At 35.2% G+C, this 17902-nt stretch overlaps 1 protein-coding gene across 1 annotated transcript in view; it reads left to right on the top strand.

Moving 5' to 3' along the window:
• The window catches only part of LOC121425069 (uncharacterized protein C20orf194-like), a 73741-nt gene that overhangs the window by 28396 nt on the left and 27443 nt on the right, over positions 1-17902 (top strand). Inside the window, exons 5-14 of the mRNA XM_041621029.1 lie at positions 513-637; positions 1087-1183; positions 5771-5849; positions 8331-8358; positions 8945-9081; positions 10164-10209; positions 11786-11841; positions 13452-13590; positions 16884-17014; positions 17818-17902. Coding sequence (XP_041476963.1) covers positions 513-637; positions 1087-1183; positions 5771-5849; positions 8331-8358; positions 8945-9081; positions 10164-10209; positions 11786-11841; positions 13452-13590; positions 16884-17014; positions 17818-17902 — 923 coding nt within the window. The remainder of the gene's footprint in view (positions 1-512; positions 638-1086; positions 1184-5770; positions 5850-8330; positions 8359-8944; positions 9082-10163; positions 10210-11785; positions 11842-13451; positions 13591-16883; positions 17015-17817) is intronic.

Here is a 17902-nt window from a genome sequence, read left to right as displayed (position 1 = left end):
TTTCTCTTCATTGGAGAACGGTTCTAATTGATATCACAGTATATGACACACACAATGTTCTTATTTTTTCATGAAAAGTAAAATCAAGTCATTCATGTTGATGCTATGTACCTGTGTATCTGAGATCAGAGATACCAAAATGTACATACATGTAGGTATTGTCAACATTTTCATGAACTGTCCCAAAACGTTTAAAACATTTTTTTATTGTTGAAAATTTAAGCTTTTGATTTTTGGCTTTGTTGAAGAGTTAATAGTGTGCAATGGATTTTAATCCTTGAGTAAAGGCTGCTTGCGCTAAAGATTTGCTTGTGAAATATAATTTTCTTATTTTAAAAAAATCCATTTTGGCCTCTTAAGACACTTGGTGGAACTGGTGATGATATGTGTTTAGAGCTCTACGATTAAGGCTGCCTTTATGCAGCCTCATATTATGAAATGATTCATCATCATCATATTATTTTTTTAATTGGTCATGAATTGTAATTTTCCCACTTTATTTTTGTTTATAGATCTGATGTTTGTGATCAAGAAGAACAGTGTTCACATTTACTGCAATCCAACCAACTACTATTACATCCTGCCTTATGTAGCACATTGGCCTGGATTAAGGTTTCATCTTATGACAGAATCTGAGGTCAGTTTTGACTTAATGTATTTTTGTTTTATTTATTTTTATTTATTTATTTTTCATTTATTTATTCATTTACTTACTTGTTTGTTTGTCTATCTATCTACATGTATCTATCTATCTATCTATCTGTCTATCTATCTATCTATCTATCTATCTGTTCGTCTGTCTGTCTGTCTGTGTATCTATCTCTATCTATCTATCCATCCATCTATTTATTTTTTGATTAATTTCTTTATTCATTCATGTATTATTATTGAATTTTTCATTCATATATTTCTTAAATAATTAATTAATTCATATATCTTGCTTTTGAAATCTGATTTGGCATGCTGGTATAAAATACTCCAGAAATCCCCAGATTACTGACATTTAGCTTTTTGCCACATTGGTGTCCTGCATTTATTTTCATTCTCTTGCTTAACAAATCTTCATAAATCTTGTCTGTTTAACAGTATGATGAGGAAGAAGCCGCCGAGGAATTCAAGATTGTTAGTTTCTTGGATATGGTCAGAGGCTGTGCTCTTGTTGGTGTTCCTTACTTTGCTAAAGGTAAAAAAGACCAACAAATTTTCTTTCTCTTTCTCTGTAAAATAAAAAAGAAATGAATTATTTATATACTGTGCAACTGTAAGCCAGTTTTTCACCATATATTTTCACCAGATATTTTCTTGATTTTGTATTGAGTCATCATATTCATGAGTGTTTTTTTTTTCTACTATAGTCCGACCTCTCTTATCCGGCCTCCCCTTATCCGGATCTCTCTATTATCCGGACGCACACTTGCCGAGATTTTTTTTTTTTTTTTTTAATCTAGTACAGGTACGTGATGAAATGAGATTTCAATCTAAACTCAATCCTATACATAAACCCACTCTGGTTACATATATTTCCCAACATAGTCACCCTACACCAAACATATTTTTCATGAAAATATCTCACCCAAATCACCAAAAGAACTTTAGGAATGATAATTTCCAGTAAATCAGGGTGCAGCGCAAACATTTCATCACGTTTCTCTTTTTGCTTCGCGGGAAAGACAGCACATGTCTTGCTAGATAACTTTAGGCCTCAATACGGACAGCGCCATCTATCATGTTTGAGCCTACAGTCAGTGGAACAATGGCTGACATTGCGAAGCTGCGATACCCGCCTTGATGATCTAATTTTTAAACTTGGTTTCATCGAGTCATTCACTTTCTTTGGAAGTATGCTCGATGTTTACCTCAGTCCTTTTAGCAGGTAAATTATCCAAGAGTTTTGGCCATCGATCGATTTCATTTCAATAAAAAACACTGCCTATAATTTGCACTGACTCTGCAGTGAATATTGTCTTTACCGTACGCCCACTACAACAGTGCAGTGTAGCTACCGCTGGTGGCCTGGGGAGGCAGCCGGCAGCGCAGCTGCGTGTATTTAATATTGGGTCTCCCAGATCCGGATAAATCCCTTATCCGGATTGGTGCTGGTCCCAACGTGTCCGGATAAGAGAGGTCGGACTGTAATTTGATTTTGCTTTCATTAATTATGCAGCAGTGGCATAATGATGTGGAAATTTTTTATAGTGATTTTTTACTTGGGAAATTAGCAGAAATAAAACCACCTCGAAATTAAGCTCATACTCAGGCGCAGCATACGTAGCCATAAAGTGCTCACTATTTTTGCATTTCCTTTCCATAGTCTTTATAATTCTGTAATGAATGTATAGTCACAGATTTTGATCATCTGGAGCCCTGTAACATGAAGGATAGCGATTAACCGCTAATTTGGAAGAACGATTCTGATTGGTTCCCAGTTGCTTCTACCAAGCAAAATGCGCATACAACAATGATTGTGATAGGCCAATACATTTAATAGCGATTAATCGCTATAAACCTTTGTGTTACAGACCCCCGGGCATTGCCTGCATGGAAACATTTTATTTTACAACTTTATTCCGACTTTCACATATTAGATAGGTCTGTCATCAATCATTTTGGTAAATTATATATTTCAGCTTTATGATGACTTTTCGGGTATATACATGTATTGCATCGATCACCAATCATATTTGTTTACTAATTGCTCCCGGGGGGGGGGCCACTTACATTGACGAGTGGATACCACGCGCGACAAAAAAAAACATGTAAAAAGGATGTCTTTTTCACGATAGGGCACGTTACGTACGTAACGTGATAAGGGTGTCAAAAACACAAAAATAATGAAAAAAGGGTATCTATTTCGCTAGAAAAATTACGTGTTTAGGGTCAAATTTGCGGGGATGATAAAACAAAATTAAAATGTTTTATAAAGGATGTCCTTTTTGCCCCAACACTTCGTGTTTAGGGTCCGATTTGCGGGAGGTGTATATAGAAGGTGGGGTCGTAATAAACCAAATGAGGTAAAGCCGACAGCCGAAGGACCAGTAATAATAAACATTCCTGTACTTGTTTAGGGGTTCATTTCATGGAATATTTGCCATGAGTATCGTTTTGTTTCCAATACTTGTTAAGGGTAGTTTTTCACACGCCAATACTTGTTAAGGGGTGCATTTTCAAAATATGGAAATTACGTGTTTAGGGTGCTTTTCGAGACCCCTTGGTTGCGCATGGTATCCACTCGTCAATGGAAGTGGCCCCCCCCCCGGGTAATTGTTGAACATTGATAAGTTTGAAATAAAGGATATGTTCTTTTTGAAATATGGGTGAATAACATGAGGAGATGTATGCAATTAGAGAAAGTCAGAGGAGGCCCTGAGCATTTCATACTCTTTTACCTAGAGAATAATATGTGTGGGTAAATTGTGATGTGAGAAATTTGTTGATGCATACCATCATAGCATGAAAGTTTTAAGTTAAGTGTTTTGAACAGTTTTTACATGGATAGGAACAAACATGCATGAATTACATGCATTTCCTGTTTTTCACCCAAATCAAATTAAATTAATTAAACAATAAAAGGTGTTCATTACATCATTAATGATTCATTGGATGTAGCATCTCCTCTCAGTTTTAAAAAGGAAAGGTCCATTTGATGAAATTAGCATTCCAGCTCAATATAAAATTCTTGTTTTTATTTCATTACCAGAAATATGAAAAAAATATGCCCCTAAGAAATAGGAACTTGTGTAAATTTTATGTTTACCTGCTAAAAATGAATACATTGTACAGAGCTGCCAAGTAGTATGGATTTTCAGTATTTAGTACTGAAAAAATGAGAATACTGATGGTTTCACGCAAAATACTGATTTCTCAAGTTTGAGTTTTATGTGTTGTCCTATGGTATTTCTTTGAAAATACTGATTTCCTCGCCAAAATAATGATTTTGAGCTTTAAAAATACTAAAATGTTCTTGTTGAGGTTGGCAGCTCTGATTGTAATTTGCTCGAAAACTTTATTGAATGTTTCACATATAAAGCTTCATCAAATAACTATAAATCTGCTTGTTTTCCCTATATAGTGATTTTCTAAGAATTCATTTTCTCAAGATTCTTTATTGGTTTCTTGAAAATAAGAGACAAATGTTAGAGGCATATCTTGGAAAGTTTAATTGATGTTGGATTTGAATTGGAACTGTTTGAGTTCTCAACAAGGGACGATTAATAGGTCACAGAGGACGTCTGGAATATCACTTATTATGGTAGTTTGACTAATAATGGTCTGCCAGGGTATTGGCACTGGAACGAGGCTTTGTTTCCTTATATACTTCATATGTGTAGGTAAAAAAAAAATGGGGTTATATAGCCGCCATAAATTGTAATTTACAGACACATGGCCAAGGTTCATTTCAGTAATGAAGCCATGTATTATACAGTGAGTCCCACAAAAATGAAATCGAGATTTATCGATGATTTATCATAACTTAATCACAAATACAATAGACAAATGACCTACATGTACCATTGTAAAGCTTAGAATCTCCTCTTTTGTCTGAAATTACATAGATTATTTCTCATTCACGCATGAGTGAGCAAAAACAATTTGGAGAGGGGATACCAAAAAGTCACTTGATGGGCTGTATCTGGGTTTCAAAAAGAAAACCACACTTTTAAAAAGTTCAATATCTGTTCTTGAATTTGATACCTCAATTACAGAAAATGGTTAAGAAATAACAAAGTTCTGGTTATTTAAAAAATGGCTTGATTTTCAATAATTTCATAAAATGAAGAGGTTTTACAGGCTAGCGTTCAAACTCACTCGACACTCCGTTTTGTTGACAATCAGCCATGCATTAAGTCTTTTGTTAACCATGTGAAAGCTTCTGTGGGAAACCAGTGAAAACACGTTTATTGAATGAAATTATGGAAATGAAAGCGTTGTTTCAAGGGAACATAACTTTTTCACCTCTTGACCATTAATTGTGATAAAGGTATCAAATAAAAGAGCAGATATTGAAATTTGTAGTCATGTCACTTTCTTTTTGAAATTCAGATACCCCCGCCAAATGAGTTTTTGGTATCCTTTCTTCAAATTGTTTTTGCTCACTCATGCATGAATGAGGACTAATCTAAGTAATATCACTTGGAAGAGGAGATTCTAAGCTTTACAATGGTAGGTCATTTGTCTATTGTATTTGTGATTAAGTTATGATAAATTATCGCTTTAATAATCTCGGTTTTGTTTTTTCTTGGACACACTGTATATGTGCGACTTGTAAGGACAACCTGGAAGGAATTTGTTCATCATTTCTTTCCAAAATCTTTCCATATTCGTATACATTGTAATGTCCACTTTTAAACATTTTACACATTTTCTGAAATAAATTCCACAGAAATTTGTGGTCGTGTTGGCAACATCAAGGTTTTTTATTGACTATGAAATTAAACAATTCCTATTTATCATAAATATATACATGTATTACATAAACCCAGCAAAAGCAAAAAAAAAATGTCTCAGAACTTTCATCATACATTCTTGTATTTCATACATGTGCATGTACCCTTTTTGACAAGCCATCAGGGAAAACCCTGTTGTGGAAATATTATGATTGCCCTCGGCACTATATTACCTCTCCCAGGCATTGAAACGCTGAAGTCAAACGATATACGAGTTCATTTCTAGGCATTGAAACGTTAAGTGAAACGATATATGGGTTCATTTTGAAGGGGAATGGAGCTACTTAGTGGCCTTACACTGCCATTGATTCTCTTGTACTTTACAGGTCACTGTCAGCCCTTCAACCCGATGTTTGTGGAGAAATGGCCTATTGTACAAGCATACGGATTAGAAGGATATGCAACGTAAGAAGATTAGCCAGTAGCATGGCCCGTCCATTCTCCCTGTTTATGCTTTCTTGTAACCCCCCCCCCCTATTTAATCATGATCGATTGGATGTGTTTTGATGTTGAAGTTTGGAGGAAATTGCATCCTTTGGCGGAAAAGGGGAAAGTGCATTGGTGGTATATGAACGAGGGGGGCAGAGTGACTAACACTCCCCTCTCCTAAAAATGATTTTCATATAATTACATGATGAATTATGACATCAATTTCACCCTCTGACTTTATGTTCCTGTAGTAAGTGGGTATGTCGCTCGTAATCGTCTCAAAACATGTAGTAGTAAAGGTCATCAGTCAAATTTTTCTTTTTCAATTTCATGATAATTTATAGGCCTTAATATGTGTATTTGTTTGTGCAGTTTGGGTAATCACCACCCCTACAGTTTGAACAAATATGCAATTGTAATTAGTGAATATACAGAATTCTAATTTATAGGTGTGTGTTTTACATTATGTCACACACTTAAAATCTAAATCAATCCACTCCCTGAACTTACAGAATTCTGATTTATAGGTGTGTGTTTTACATAATGTGACACACTTTATATTTAAATCAATCTGCTCCCTGTGTTTTATATGGTTTGAAAAAGAAATTTTTCCAGCAAACAATTTCTTATTTATGTGATAAAATTTTGTATGATAAAAAGTATGAATAAAAATTTTATGAACATACATTTGATACCCTTTTCACTAATTCAAAATATTAATTTCAGTCACTTCTAATAATGTTGCAATAAGAACAGGGCCCTGTAAAATAGGGTGATTTTATTTAATGTTCCTTTCACACCACTTCCAATTATTTTAATGTTATAGTATGAACAGGGACCCATAACACAGAATTATGCAGATTACAAAGAAAACAATGAAAAAAAACCCCCAAAACAATGATCTAAATCTTCCTTTCAAGTAACTTCCAATTATTTGATATTGCAATATGAACAGAGTCCTGTAACAAAAAGAGTTATGATCAATTACAAATTAAAAAAAAAAGAATCTGATTGGCTCATTGGTTGGCTCACTGAAGGATATGCACATGCCAAGCTATCTTTTGATAAGAGGGGGGGGGGGCATTTCATAAAGCTGTTTGTAAGTTAAGAGTGATTTTACGTACGACAGGTGATCCTTTCTTGTGGTAAATGATATTCACCATTAAATTTTCATTGGTGGTTATTTTGCGCCTGAGAAACGATCGCCAGTTGTTCTTAACTTGTGAACGGCTTTATGAATCACCTACCTGGACTCTGTCTTACAAAAAGTTGCTATAGATTTTTTTTTTATCAAACTCAAATTGCGATAAAGCTAGAATTACTATCTCTTAACGGCACAAATTGAGATCAATCGCAATTGGAGTTTGAGTTGAATCTATCACAAGTCTTGGGGTGATTCATAAAGCTGTTTGTAATTTAAGAGCAACTAAAAGAATGACTGGTGATCCTTTCTTATGTGCTAAATCATCACCAATGAACATTAAGTGGTGAATATCATTATCCACAAGAAAGGATCACCAGTCATTCTTAAAGTCACTCTTAACAACTTTATGAAACACTCCCTTCGTAAGGTGGAATCCTGGGGGCCATTTCATAAAGCTGTTTGTAAGTTAAGAGCGACTGGTGAACCTTTCTTACGCTCTTAAACCATCGCCAATAAATATCCATTTTCCACATGAAAGGATCACCAGTCGCCAGTGGCGTACCTAGGATTTTCCTCGGGGGGGGGGGCAAAAACGTCCGCCAAAAAATTTGACAAGTAAAAAAAAAAAGGTCTTCAAGCTTGTCAGTGGGGCAATATAAAGGTCTTCAAGCTCGTCAGGGGGGCAAAAAGGTCTTTCAATCTCGTCAGGGGGGGGGGCAGGGATACGTCCTTTGCATGGGTTGTGGCTCGTCAAGGGGGGGGGAAGACTGCCCAGTAGGTATGCTAGTGGCAGTCGCTCTTACGAACAGCTTCATGAAACGCCCACCTGTGGCCTGTTTCATCAAGATTTACAACTGTCGTAACTTTGCCATTTTGGCAACTACCATGGAATCAGCGCTCATCACCAATCAAAATCAAGGTTGCCTTGATAGTTGCCATAATGGCAAAGTTACAACAGTTGTAACTCTTTATGAAACGGGCCCCTGGTGGGTGTTTCATAAAGCTGTTCGTAAGTTAAGAGCGATTTTAAGAATGACTGGTGATCCTTTCTTATGATAAATGGTATACTCATTGGCAATGGTTTAGGGCGTAAGAAAGGATCACCAGTTGTTCTTAAAGTCGCTCTTAACTTACGAACAGCTTTATGAAACGGCCCCCAGGTCTAATCTTTATTGCCTGTCCTTAAAAAAAAAGCATTTAAAGATGATTCCCCCCCTTGTATTCTAGTTCAGCCAGCATATTTGATTGCATCATGCTTGCTCGATATGCTTGTTTCTTTTATTAACTATGATCATTTTTCATTTGATATACAGGGGAGGATTCTTCACTATGATGCATGAGGTAAGCCGTTAATGTAGGAAAATTAGGCCACTGGATTGCCGATTAGTCATTTACATTTCGGAAATTCATGGTATACAGCATAACCTATCCTGGTTTGCAGTATATGAATAGCTGTCATTAAATTCTATATTTTTGCTATCATATGATTGGTATACATGTATATTAGCTTCTTCGTCATTACGAAACTAGTAATGTTGCTTTCATATACATGTATGTTTCGCTTTGATTTTCTTTCTTCTTCACTCTCCTCAAATTTATCAGCTGTCGTGATTTATACTCCATGTTGCATGTACTATAAAGTCTTGTGCACTTCAGCCAGTGGGCTTCGCCAATGATTATCTCAATGAATATCATTGTTATTATTGTATGGACTTGATAATACTCAAATGTTACTGTTTATATTTGAAGTGAATTTAATGAACTAAAAAAATATTGATCTAACTAAACATTCATCTTATTAATTAGTTATGTTAGATTTCACTGTCATGTTATTCTCTAAATTTACAATGTGACTATATATGAAATTTTTTTATTCAATAATTGATTTGTTTGATTGATTGATTTGATGTATTTGATTTATTGACAGGTTATTGACATTAGTAGTCCTCTTGCATCTGTTTATGACATTGTTGACCCTGTTGCCTTGGAAACCATCGTGACCAATCAACTACCCCTCTTTGAGCGTCAGTGGTCATCTTTGCTGACAAATGTGGATGTTTCCTAGTAAGATTTTAGCTTTTTTTTCCAGATTGAATTAGAAATAATAATAGGCATTTATATAGCACCATCTATCTAGAAATATTCTATTCCGAGGCGCGTTATTATTATTACAGTGGCTTTAGCTCGAGCTGCCTTTCAGCGCTCATGCATTCAAGGAATTAATCCTGCCGGGTACCCATTCACCTCACCTGGGTTGAGTGCAGCACAATGTGGATAAATTTCTTGCTGAAGGAAATCAAGCCATGGCTGGGATTCGAACCCACGACCCTCTGTTTCAAAGTCAGAAGACTAATCCACTAGGCCACAACGCTCCACATAACGTAATATAATACAACATAATACTGTATGCTTAATTTGCACAATATAATCTCATGAAACAGAAAATGATGAGATAAAAATATGATATATATCTTATTATACAAATAATGAATGTTTATGAGTGCAATGGACAGAAAACTTCATGAGATGAAAGATGAAATGATCCATTCAATGAGGTGTAGCCGAGTTGATTGGATCATTCATTTCATCTTTCACCGACTGGAGTATTTTGTCCATTGCACGAATGGAAATAACATTCATTATTTGGTTTATATGACACCTTAAAGAGATTCTTGTTCATATGAATTTAATGAATTTCGATGCAAAATATACTTGTGTGAGCTCGGTCTAATGATTGTCAAACACGAGTGGTTTTACTTGTAGTGCCTGCAGTCTCTGTGCGCGTACAATGGACAAAAGCGTATGGATCCAAAATGGCACGGTTGATGACGTCATTGTAGAATGGGCTAAATGATTGATATCAAACAACCAATCAAATGACAAGGATCTATCTAGGTGTCATATAAATGATGATAACGATATATATAAAGATGATGATATGTATATTCTTCATGAAAATGGATGGAATGTCAATTGGAAGAAAAATGAATGTTTAATTGAATGAGTGAATAATTGTTTTCTCTTCTGCATCGGAAAGGGGACAGTCATCTTTATTTCATCTGTCAATGATAATAACTTAATAAACTACAGAGCTAGTATGTGTATGCAATGTACATTTTGATTATATATTCTAATTATTTTCACAGTAAAGCTAAAGCCTTTTCAACACTTCTCGAGGGGATGGTAGGAGAGGTAAGATCTTTGTGCAGAGATTTGTCAAAGGACAAGTCCACCCCACCAAAAAGTTGATTTGAATAAAATGAGAAAAATCCAACAAGCATAGCACTGAAAATTTCATCAAAACCAGATGTAAAATTAGAGTTATGATATTTTTAAGTTTCGCTTAATTTCACAAAACAGTTACATGCACATACCGGTTGGTATGCAAATGAGGGAATTGATGACATCACTCATTCACTATTTCTTTTGTATTTTATCATTTGAAATATGAAATATTCTAATTTTCTCTCCATTGTCATGTGAAACAAAGTTTTATTTCTCCCTAAACCTGTAGAATTACCATTGTTTAACATTTATGGTTCAGTCAAGTTGGTCCTTACAGTCAAATCTGTAAAAATATTGTATGATTCAAACAATAAAAAACAAAAGAAATAGTAAGTGATGAACATCATCTGTTCTCTCATTTGAATGTGACTAAATTGTGAATATAACTATTTTTTGAAAAATAAGCGTAACTTCAAAATGTCGTAATTTTCTTATTTTATATTGGATTTTGATAAAAATTTTCAGCATTATGCTTGTCTGATTTTTCTTAAGTGATCAACATTTTTCTGAGTTGGACTTCACCTTTAATACTTTTAAGTTTTGAAAAATTATTTATTTTGGTAGAACCCAAAACTTGACTGTCTTTTCAATCCACATTCATTTGGCACTTAACAATCACTCTTTTTTTCTACTTAATGTGAAGTGCATGTATGTAATGAAGCTTTTGACATCAAATTGTCAAGGTTTCCTCTTGAAACATCACTGCATGCACTGGCAGCACGGTTGAGCCCCATAACTCAGATTTATGCAAACCTCCACAAAATTACTCAATCCCTTTAAGAGAGAGACAGAGATAGAGAAACAAATTATTTCTTAAAATGATCTTGGTGTATGGAGTAGGAGAGACAAAAAATACCCTCTTGTCAACCTTGTATTCCTAACACACTGAAAAAACTTTTATGTTTGTGTATTTTGTTATCTTTCTCTGTCTGTATTTCATCGCTATTGGATTATGCTGGTATTAATTTAGCCTCAGTATATTTCTGTTTTCCTACATCTGGATGCAGAAACATGTTGATGTTTCTAGCTCTTGGAATATGAATATGTATATTACAGTGTATGTGACTTGGATTCATTCTCTTGGAATTAACCTGAAAATCACTTAATCCCTGCAAAGTTCTCTTTTAATCTTTTTTGCTGCTAGAAATCAAATGCACTTGAATATGGTAAGGCATGAAAAGACAACCCTAGAAAATTGATGATAATAGATAAAGGGAATAAGAAAAAAAATCAAAATAAGATAAAGTTGAAGTAGATATAAAATGAATAAAAGATAAAAATATGAAAATAAAAATAAAGAAAGATAAATAGATTATTAAAAATTACAGAAACATTTTACAAAACAAGAGTTGAATGTGTTTGGAAGTGTGCAAAGAAAAATCTGAGTTGATTTGCAACTTTCATACGTAAAATTTAAGAGATAATATTTATCTACAATATTTCTTCATTTTGATCATAATATCAATTTCTGTCGTATCTGTAGCCACTTAAGAGTTACTACAGCCATGGGAAGGTGTCCAACTCAAGCAACAATGAAGGGTAAGAGAGTTGAATTACTAGGTTGAACATCATATCGGTTTGACTTTGACAAAAAGTTTGTTGTAAATGTAGCAGAAATTATAAATGATATTGGTGAAGATTTGAGGAAAATCCATCAAAGATTAAAAGAGTTATTGGGATTTCGATTATTTTATTTGTGACATCATATGCGAGCAGCTTCCCTGTATTTCGTGTAGTGAAAACAAAATCAATCAAATTTTATTTTTTTAAATGATTGAAAATGTTTTTTATTGTACTTTTAGTATACCAACTGACAAATTATATAACACCTGCTTTTTATAGAAAAAAAATATTAGTTGTAATGAACCATTGATAATTCAATTCAGTTCAATCCAATAATGATTTTATTTTCAAAATTTCAGGAGGTTGCAGCCAGTTGGCTGATATTTGCTTCCCTTTATAAATAAAAAAATCACATTGTTTATAGTTGATTAAGGATTACTGAATCAAAAGATCAATTATACCATTATCTTTTTGTTTCATTTTTACTAGTCAATAAACCAATAAGTCTCAATAGGGTGACTAGTTGTCTTTGCAAACACCTCACTCCAGGAAAAACATCTATTTTTGCAGTATAGAAGGTGTATTTTTGTGCTAGTCTTGTCACAAGATCTACTTGTTGATCAACGCTTCAATCAGGGTCTGTGCCAGCAGACTATTGAGAGACTGAGCGTAGGTGGAGACAGATTAGGGTCTATGGGAAAATGTGTGTTATAGCATAATCAGCCAGTCTTGAATGGGTTTGACTAACCTGCATGGGCCCCGTCTTACAAAGAGTTACGATTGATCCAATCAATCATAACTCTATGGAAATGCATCAGTGGCATAATTTTTTTCTACAGGAAATTTGCACAATGTCCTTTTCAAACAAGGAGAAGCACAGTGAATTTTCAAGAAAACAATGAATGCATGCATATACATTGTAGATAGAAAAATATTTTGAACAAACATGCATAATGGATGTTGATGTTGCTGGCCGTCTATAGTTGTGATTGATCGGATCAATCACAACTCTTTGTAAGATGGGGCCCAGGGGGGTGTTTCACAAAGATTTAAGTATGACTTAGAGAGTCATGCTCAAACGCCCTAGTTGCGTGCGGTATAAAAGGCATGACCGTATTGGTCAGATCATGCCAATAGGACGCATACTACTGTGTATTGATCAATAAGGTTGCGTGTTGCAAATCATGTACGCGTCAACATTTAAGTGTGACTCCTACTTCAGTCTTTGTGAAATACCCTCCCCAGAAGTAATTAACCTGGGATATAAGGGGGGGGGCGATAACATCACCTTCATGTGACAATAATTTTATTCATTTAGGAAACAGGTAATGTAGTTGTTAGTCCTAGAACCTCTTGTTTATATTTTTCTTTCTTCCCTTTTCGTCCGCCATCTTTTTATTTCCTTGTTGTTTTCACTGAATAGTATTTAAAAAAAATTGCGGCAGAGGAATTGGAGGGGGGGGGTGCAGTTGCCCCTTGTGAAGATGCCCAGCCACGCAGCCATTACCCCCCCCTCCCAGTAGCACCGCCCTTTCGATAAACTGATGATTAAATCAATCATGTGATTGTTATATTCCATTGTCCAGGCAATCTGGTAGGAAGCCGTACGTCCTGTTTGGTCAGAACTCAATGAAAGCTCATATGAAAGTAACCCAAGAGGGTGGGTTTCTACCAGGTAAAACTCTTCACATATCGGGTGTAGGGGACACTCCAGCTAAACATATGGTAAGTACATTATTGAATCTGATGTAGTATGAAACCCTCACCCTTTTCAATGAAATGAAATACAGGAGAGAAAAAATTGGTAAATCTTCAGTCCAGGTGATGGTGTCACTATGAAGCATAATGCGGTAAGCTGGTATATCCATGTATATCAAAAACTTAAAAGCGATTAGGAGAGCTACGAGGATGCTCTATCTCGAAGCATTGCAGTGTAGCGGCTCTGCCTCTTGCCCTGTAACCAGAGGCTTGTGTGTTAAAATCCCACCGCAGCCTCGCATCCTCAAACAAGGCATCAATCCAAACTTGACCACTCTCCGCCCTGGTGTTAAAGAGGTATCTGGTAGGATGCGAAAGCTTATGTAGCGTGCCTAGCATTTGAGTCCCGAAACTCTTGTTGGAATGCTTCTCAGGGACTGGAGAAAGTTCTTAAATTGTGTACACGGTACATTTGAAAAACAGTACATTTGTAAAACATTTAGAAACATTCTGTTGTATTGAGTGCTCTATAAAACTTTCTTTGCATTGAAAGAGTTCTCTACAGTAATTGGAATATGGTTTTCAGGCATTATGAAGTTTAATTACCATTCCCATAGTTCTAAAATACAGCCTTTTCCGACCTGTCAAACAAATTTGTAAATGTAGAGATACACAGTTTTAACAACCCACCAAAGATATATCTATATTGATGTATGAAAATCAACTAGAACATACTGAACCTAGTTTCTGGAAATGGCTGGGAATTATACCCTCTATTTGTTTTGATGATGGAAGTGAAAGTATATTATATCAAGTACTATCTTCCTTTAAAATGAGAATAATGTTTGTGACCCCTGGAAATACCCTTTTTTTCAGGGTACTGTCAGTCTTTGTTAGTGTTGTGAAAGAGATGAATTTAATTTGTTAAAAGACATTTGTTTTGACTGGATGAGTAGTAATAGTGTACAAATATACCGGGTTTGAGAAAGTATAGTGGAAATATTTTTGTCCGAGGTTGGTTCGGCAATTACTATTGCTGAATGAACAGAGGATAAAATATTTCCACTACACTTTTGAAAGAAACGCCCGGTATATTTGTTTTATATCCCTTCCATAATTAAAGTTTGAGCGAAAATTATTGATAATCTAGTCCTGATTGGCCCATCTCCATGATCTGGACAAAATCTAGATCAGCTTAGCTCTAATTTAATCAAAGTTGGCTAATCATTCTAAGCTAGCCTGTTCCTAAATAGACGGTGCGCGGCTACCGTAAGGGATATGATAATATTATACAAATAATGCATGCAGCCCAGTGCGTTAGTGGAAATGCAGAGCACGCGAGGTTTCTTTAGATAGATGCCGCACTGTGCATGTGCCGCTTGCGGCGAGTGCCCAGTGTGCACCATCTGAAGAAACCGAGCTTTTTCTGCATTTACTTTTATGCACGACAGAGCAAGTGCATTATTTGTTTTATTAAACAGCAACACAGAAACAAATTCTTAAAAAGTTACAATACAGTTTTGTTGGACTTCTCCAAGGACTTCTACCGCACTGGTTTCCTTGAGCGTGCAATGTCAATTTTCGTTGCGCACTTTTTGCACTGCCGTGCAGTGCACAAAAAATTGAAAGTCATGTGACGCATGTTGGCAAATCGCGATGCTTGAAATAATACACCTATTTTATAAACTCTATCAGTTCCTAGCAGTGTTACCTGACTGGTGTTTCATAAAGCTAATTGTATTACAAACAATTTTATGAAAGACTGGTGACATTTTCTTAGGAGGTGGTTCAACATCATTGCAAATTTACAGGGGTGTGAGGGCTCAGATTTTTAGCTGATTTCAGATTATGTTTGTTTTGATTTTCAGCTTAATTTCAGCTTATTTCTGGCTTTCCTCCAAAAAGTATGGGAGCTCTTTCCATTGCAAACCTTTTCAACACTTTCAGCTTTTTATTTGTGACCACTCACACCCCTGAATTTAGTGTATACCATTTATCACAAGACAGGATCACCAATTGCACAAAAATTCCCTCATAAGGTATGAACAGCATTATTAACCCCCAACAGGTCTCAGTGCTAGGAACTGATAACTCATATAGCTTTATTATACAGATAAACAGAAAGCTGAGGAGGAATTTCAGAAGAAAGGGAGAGAAAAAAAGATCAAGAAATAGTCATGGATGATGAGTGAACTTTGATATTCAACAATATTATCTAAATAACATCATTGTTCGGTTGACATATATTCGGCATAGTTTTGGGATATTACGGTGTAACAGGAATGACAATTTTGAATGATAATATACAGTGCGTCCCAGAATAAACGAAACCGAGATTTAGCGACCATTTATCATAACTTAATCATAAATAAAATAGATAAATGACCTACCAATTTAAAGCTTAGAATCTCCTCTTTCATCTGATACTACTTCGATTATTTCTTATTCACGCATGAGTGAGCAAAAACAATTTGAAGAAAGGATACCAAAAACTCATTTGGCGAGGGGTGTCTGGGTTTCAAAAAGAAAACCACATTTCTGAAAAGTTAAATATCTGCTCTTTAATTTGGTACCTCAATTACAGAAAATGGTCAAGAAATAAAAAAGTTCTAGTCATTTAAAATAAGGCTTGTATTTCCATAATTTCATGAGATAAACATGTTTTCCCCAGTTTCCCACAGAAGCTTTCGCATGGTGAACAAAAGATTTAATGCATGGCTGATCGTCAACAAAACGGAGTGTTGAGTGAGTTTGAAAGCTAGCCTGGAGAACCTCTTCATTTTATGAAATTATTGAAATTCAAGCCTTATTTCAAATGACCAGAACTTTGTTATTTCTTGACCATTTTCTGTAATTTAGGTATCAAATTAAAGAGCAGATATGGAACTTTCCAGAAATGTGGTTTTCTTTTTGAAACCCAGATACCCCCCGCCAAATGAGTTTTTGATATCCTTTCTTCAAATTGTATTTGCTCACTCATGCGTGAATAAGAAATAATCTAAGTAATATCAGATGATAGGTTATTTGTATATTTTATTTATGATTAAGTAATGATAAATGATCGCTAAATCTTGGTTTCGTTTTTTCTGGGACGCACTGTATATGTATGAAAGATTTGTTTTCGCTTTTTATTTGATGCCTAGGCTTTGTTGTTTACCTATTTAATGATGGAAAGTGTTTGCACATTTTGTTCCAGTGCTCAAAAATTCAGCAGCTACCGGTATATTTAATGCTTGGATGACTTACACATTACAGTATAGCACTGCATTGTATTATTGTGCCCATCAAACTTTCAATATGATTCTTGTTTTCCTATGTAGATTTGTCAGTTGGTTGCACCCAGAAGCCCTCTGTGCTGTGCTCGAACCTACTTCACATCCAGCGGGCACGCCCCCTACCCCATCACAGGGGGTTCTGCTCAGGCACCACGCCCACCAAAGACAGATATTGAGTGAGTTATCATTGGTCAATCTAGTTATCTCATGATCTGTATTGTCACACATAGATTCTAGTAAAGTCTCTAAATACTATTTGAAAATAAACTTATCTAGGAGTACTGTAAGAAATGGGAAGGGTAATTGTAGACACATGAAAGTGAGCCAAATAAAAAGGAGAGAGTCTGTTTTTCTTGATGTAACCCCTTTCCTTGTAAAAATAAAATGAGTAGAAAACTTCAGTTTTCAACATTTTTGAAAATTTATATTTTTTTAGAAAGTAGCTTGTTGGAACATCATCCATATTGTGAGTGGACTATACAAGAGTCTGACCATTCCAGGAGGTCCATCTTATGTGTCTTGTGCATGTGCATTACTTATTATGGAACAAATTCCCCTCACAAGCTACAAAAAAGTGAATAATATTTCTCAGAGTTTTTGTATCATTCTTATAAAGACTCCCAAAACCCAACAACCCACCCCACCTTCTAAGAAATCCTGATGCACCCCAATTTTCTCCCTCTTTTACAGCAAACAAACATTTTTGTATGTGTCCAAGTCTGATGTCTAGACGTTCCCTGTGTAGAATATCTCTAGATATGTTGAAGTCATTTGCACCAAAGCTTTGTATACTGTTTATTGTTAAGTAGGTCTTAATAAGAATAATACAAACAACTCTTGAGTTTACATTTGTAAAAATGGAGCCCCTCAAATAGTCATCTATTAAAATAGCCTGAATTGATCTGTAATAAAGTTTCATACCTATGACGTATGCAGATAATATGAGCACCTGAGTTTGCTTTCAATTTCTGATTTACAGACTTCTCGAGAGACTATATAAGGTCGTGATTGGTTCTGTTTTGGCATCAATTAATGAGTATTGCAAGACAACTAGCTACTCAAAG

The sequence above is a fragment of the Lytechinus variegatus genome, chromosome 12 (assembly GCF_018143015.1).
Source record: "Lytechinus variegatus isolate NC3 chromosome 12, Lvar_3.0, whole genome shotgun sequence".
NCBI classification, from domain to species: Eukaryota; Metazoa; Echinodermata; class Echinoidea; order Temnopleuroida; family Toxopneustidae; genus Lytechinus; species Lytechinus variegatus.
This window is presented reverse-complemented; position numbering and strand designations above follow the sequence as displayed.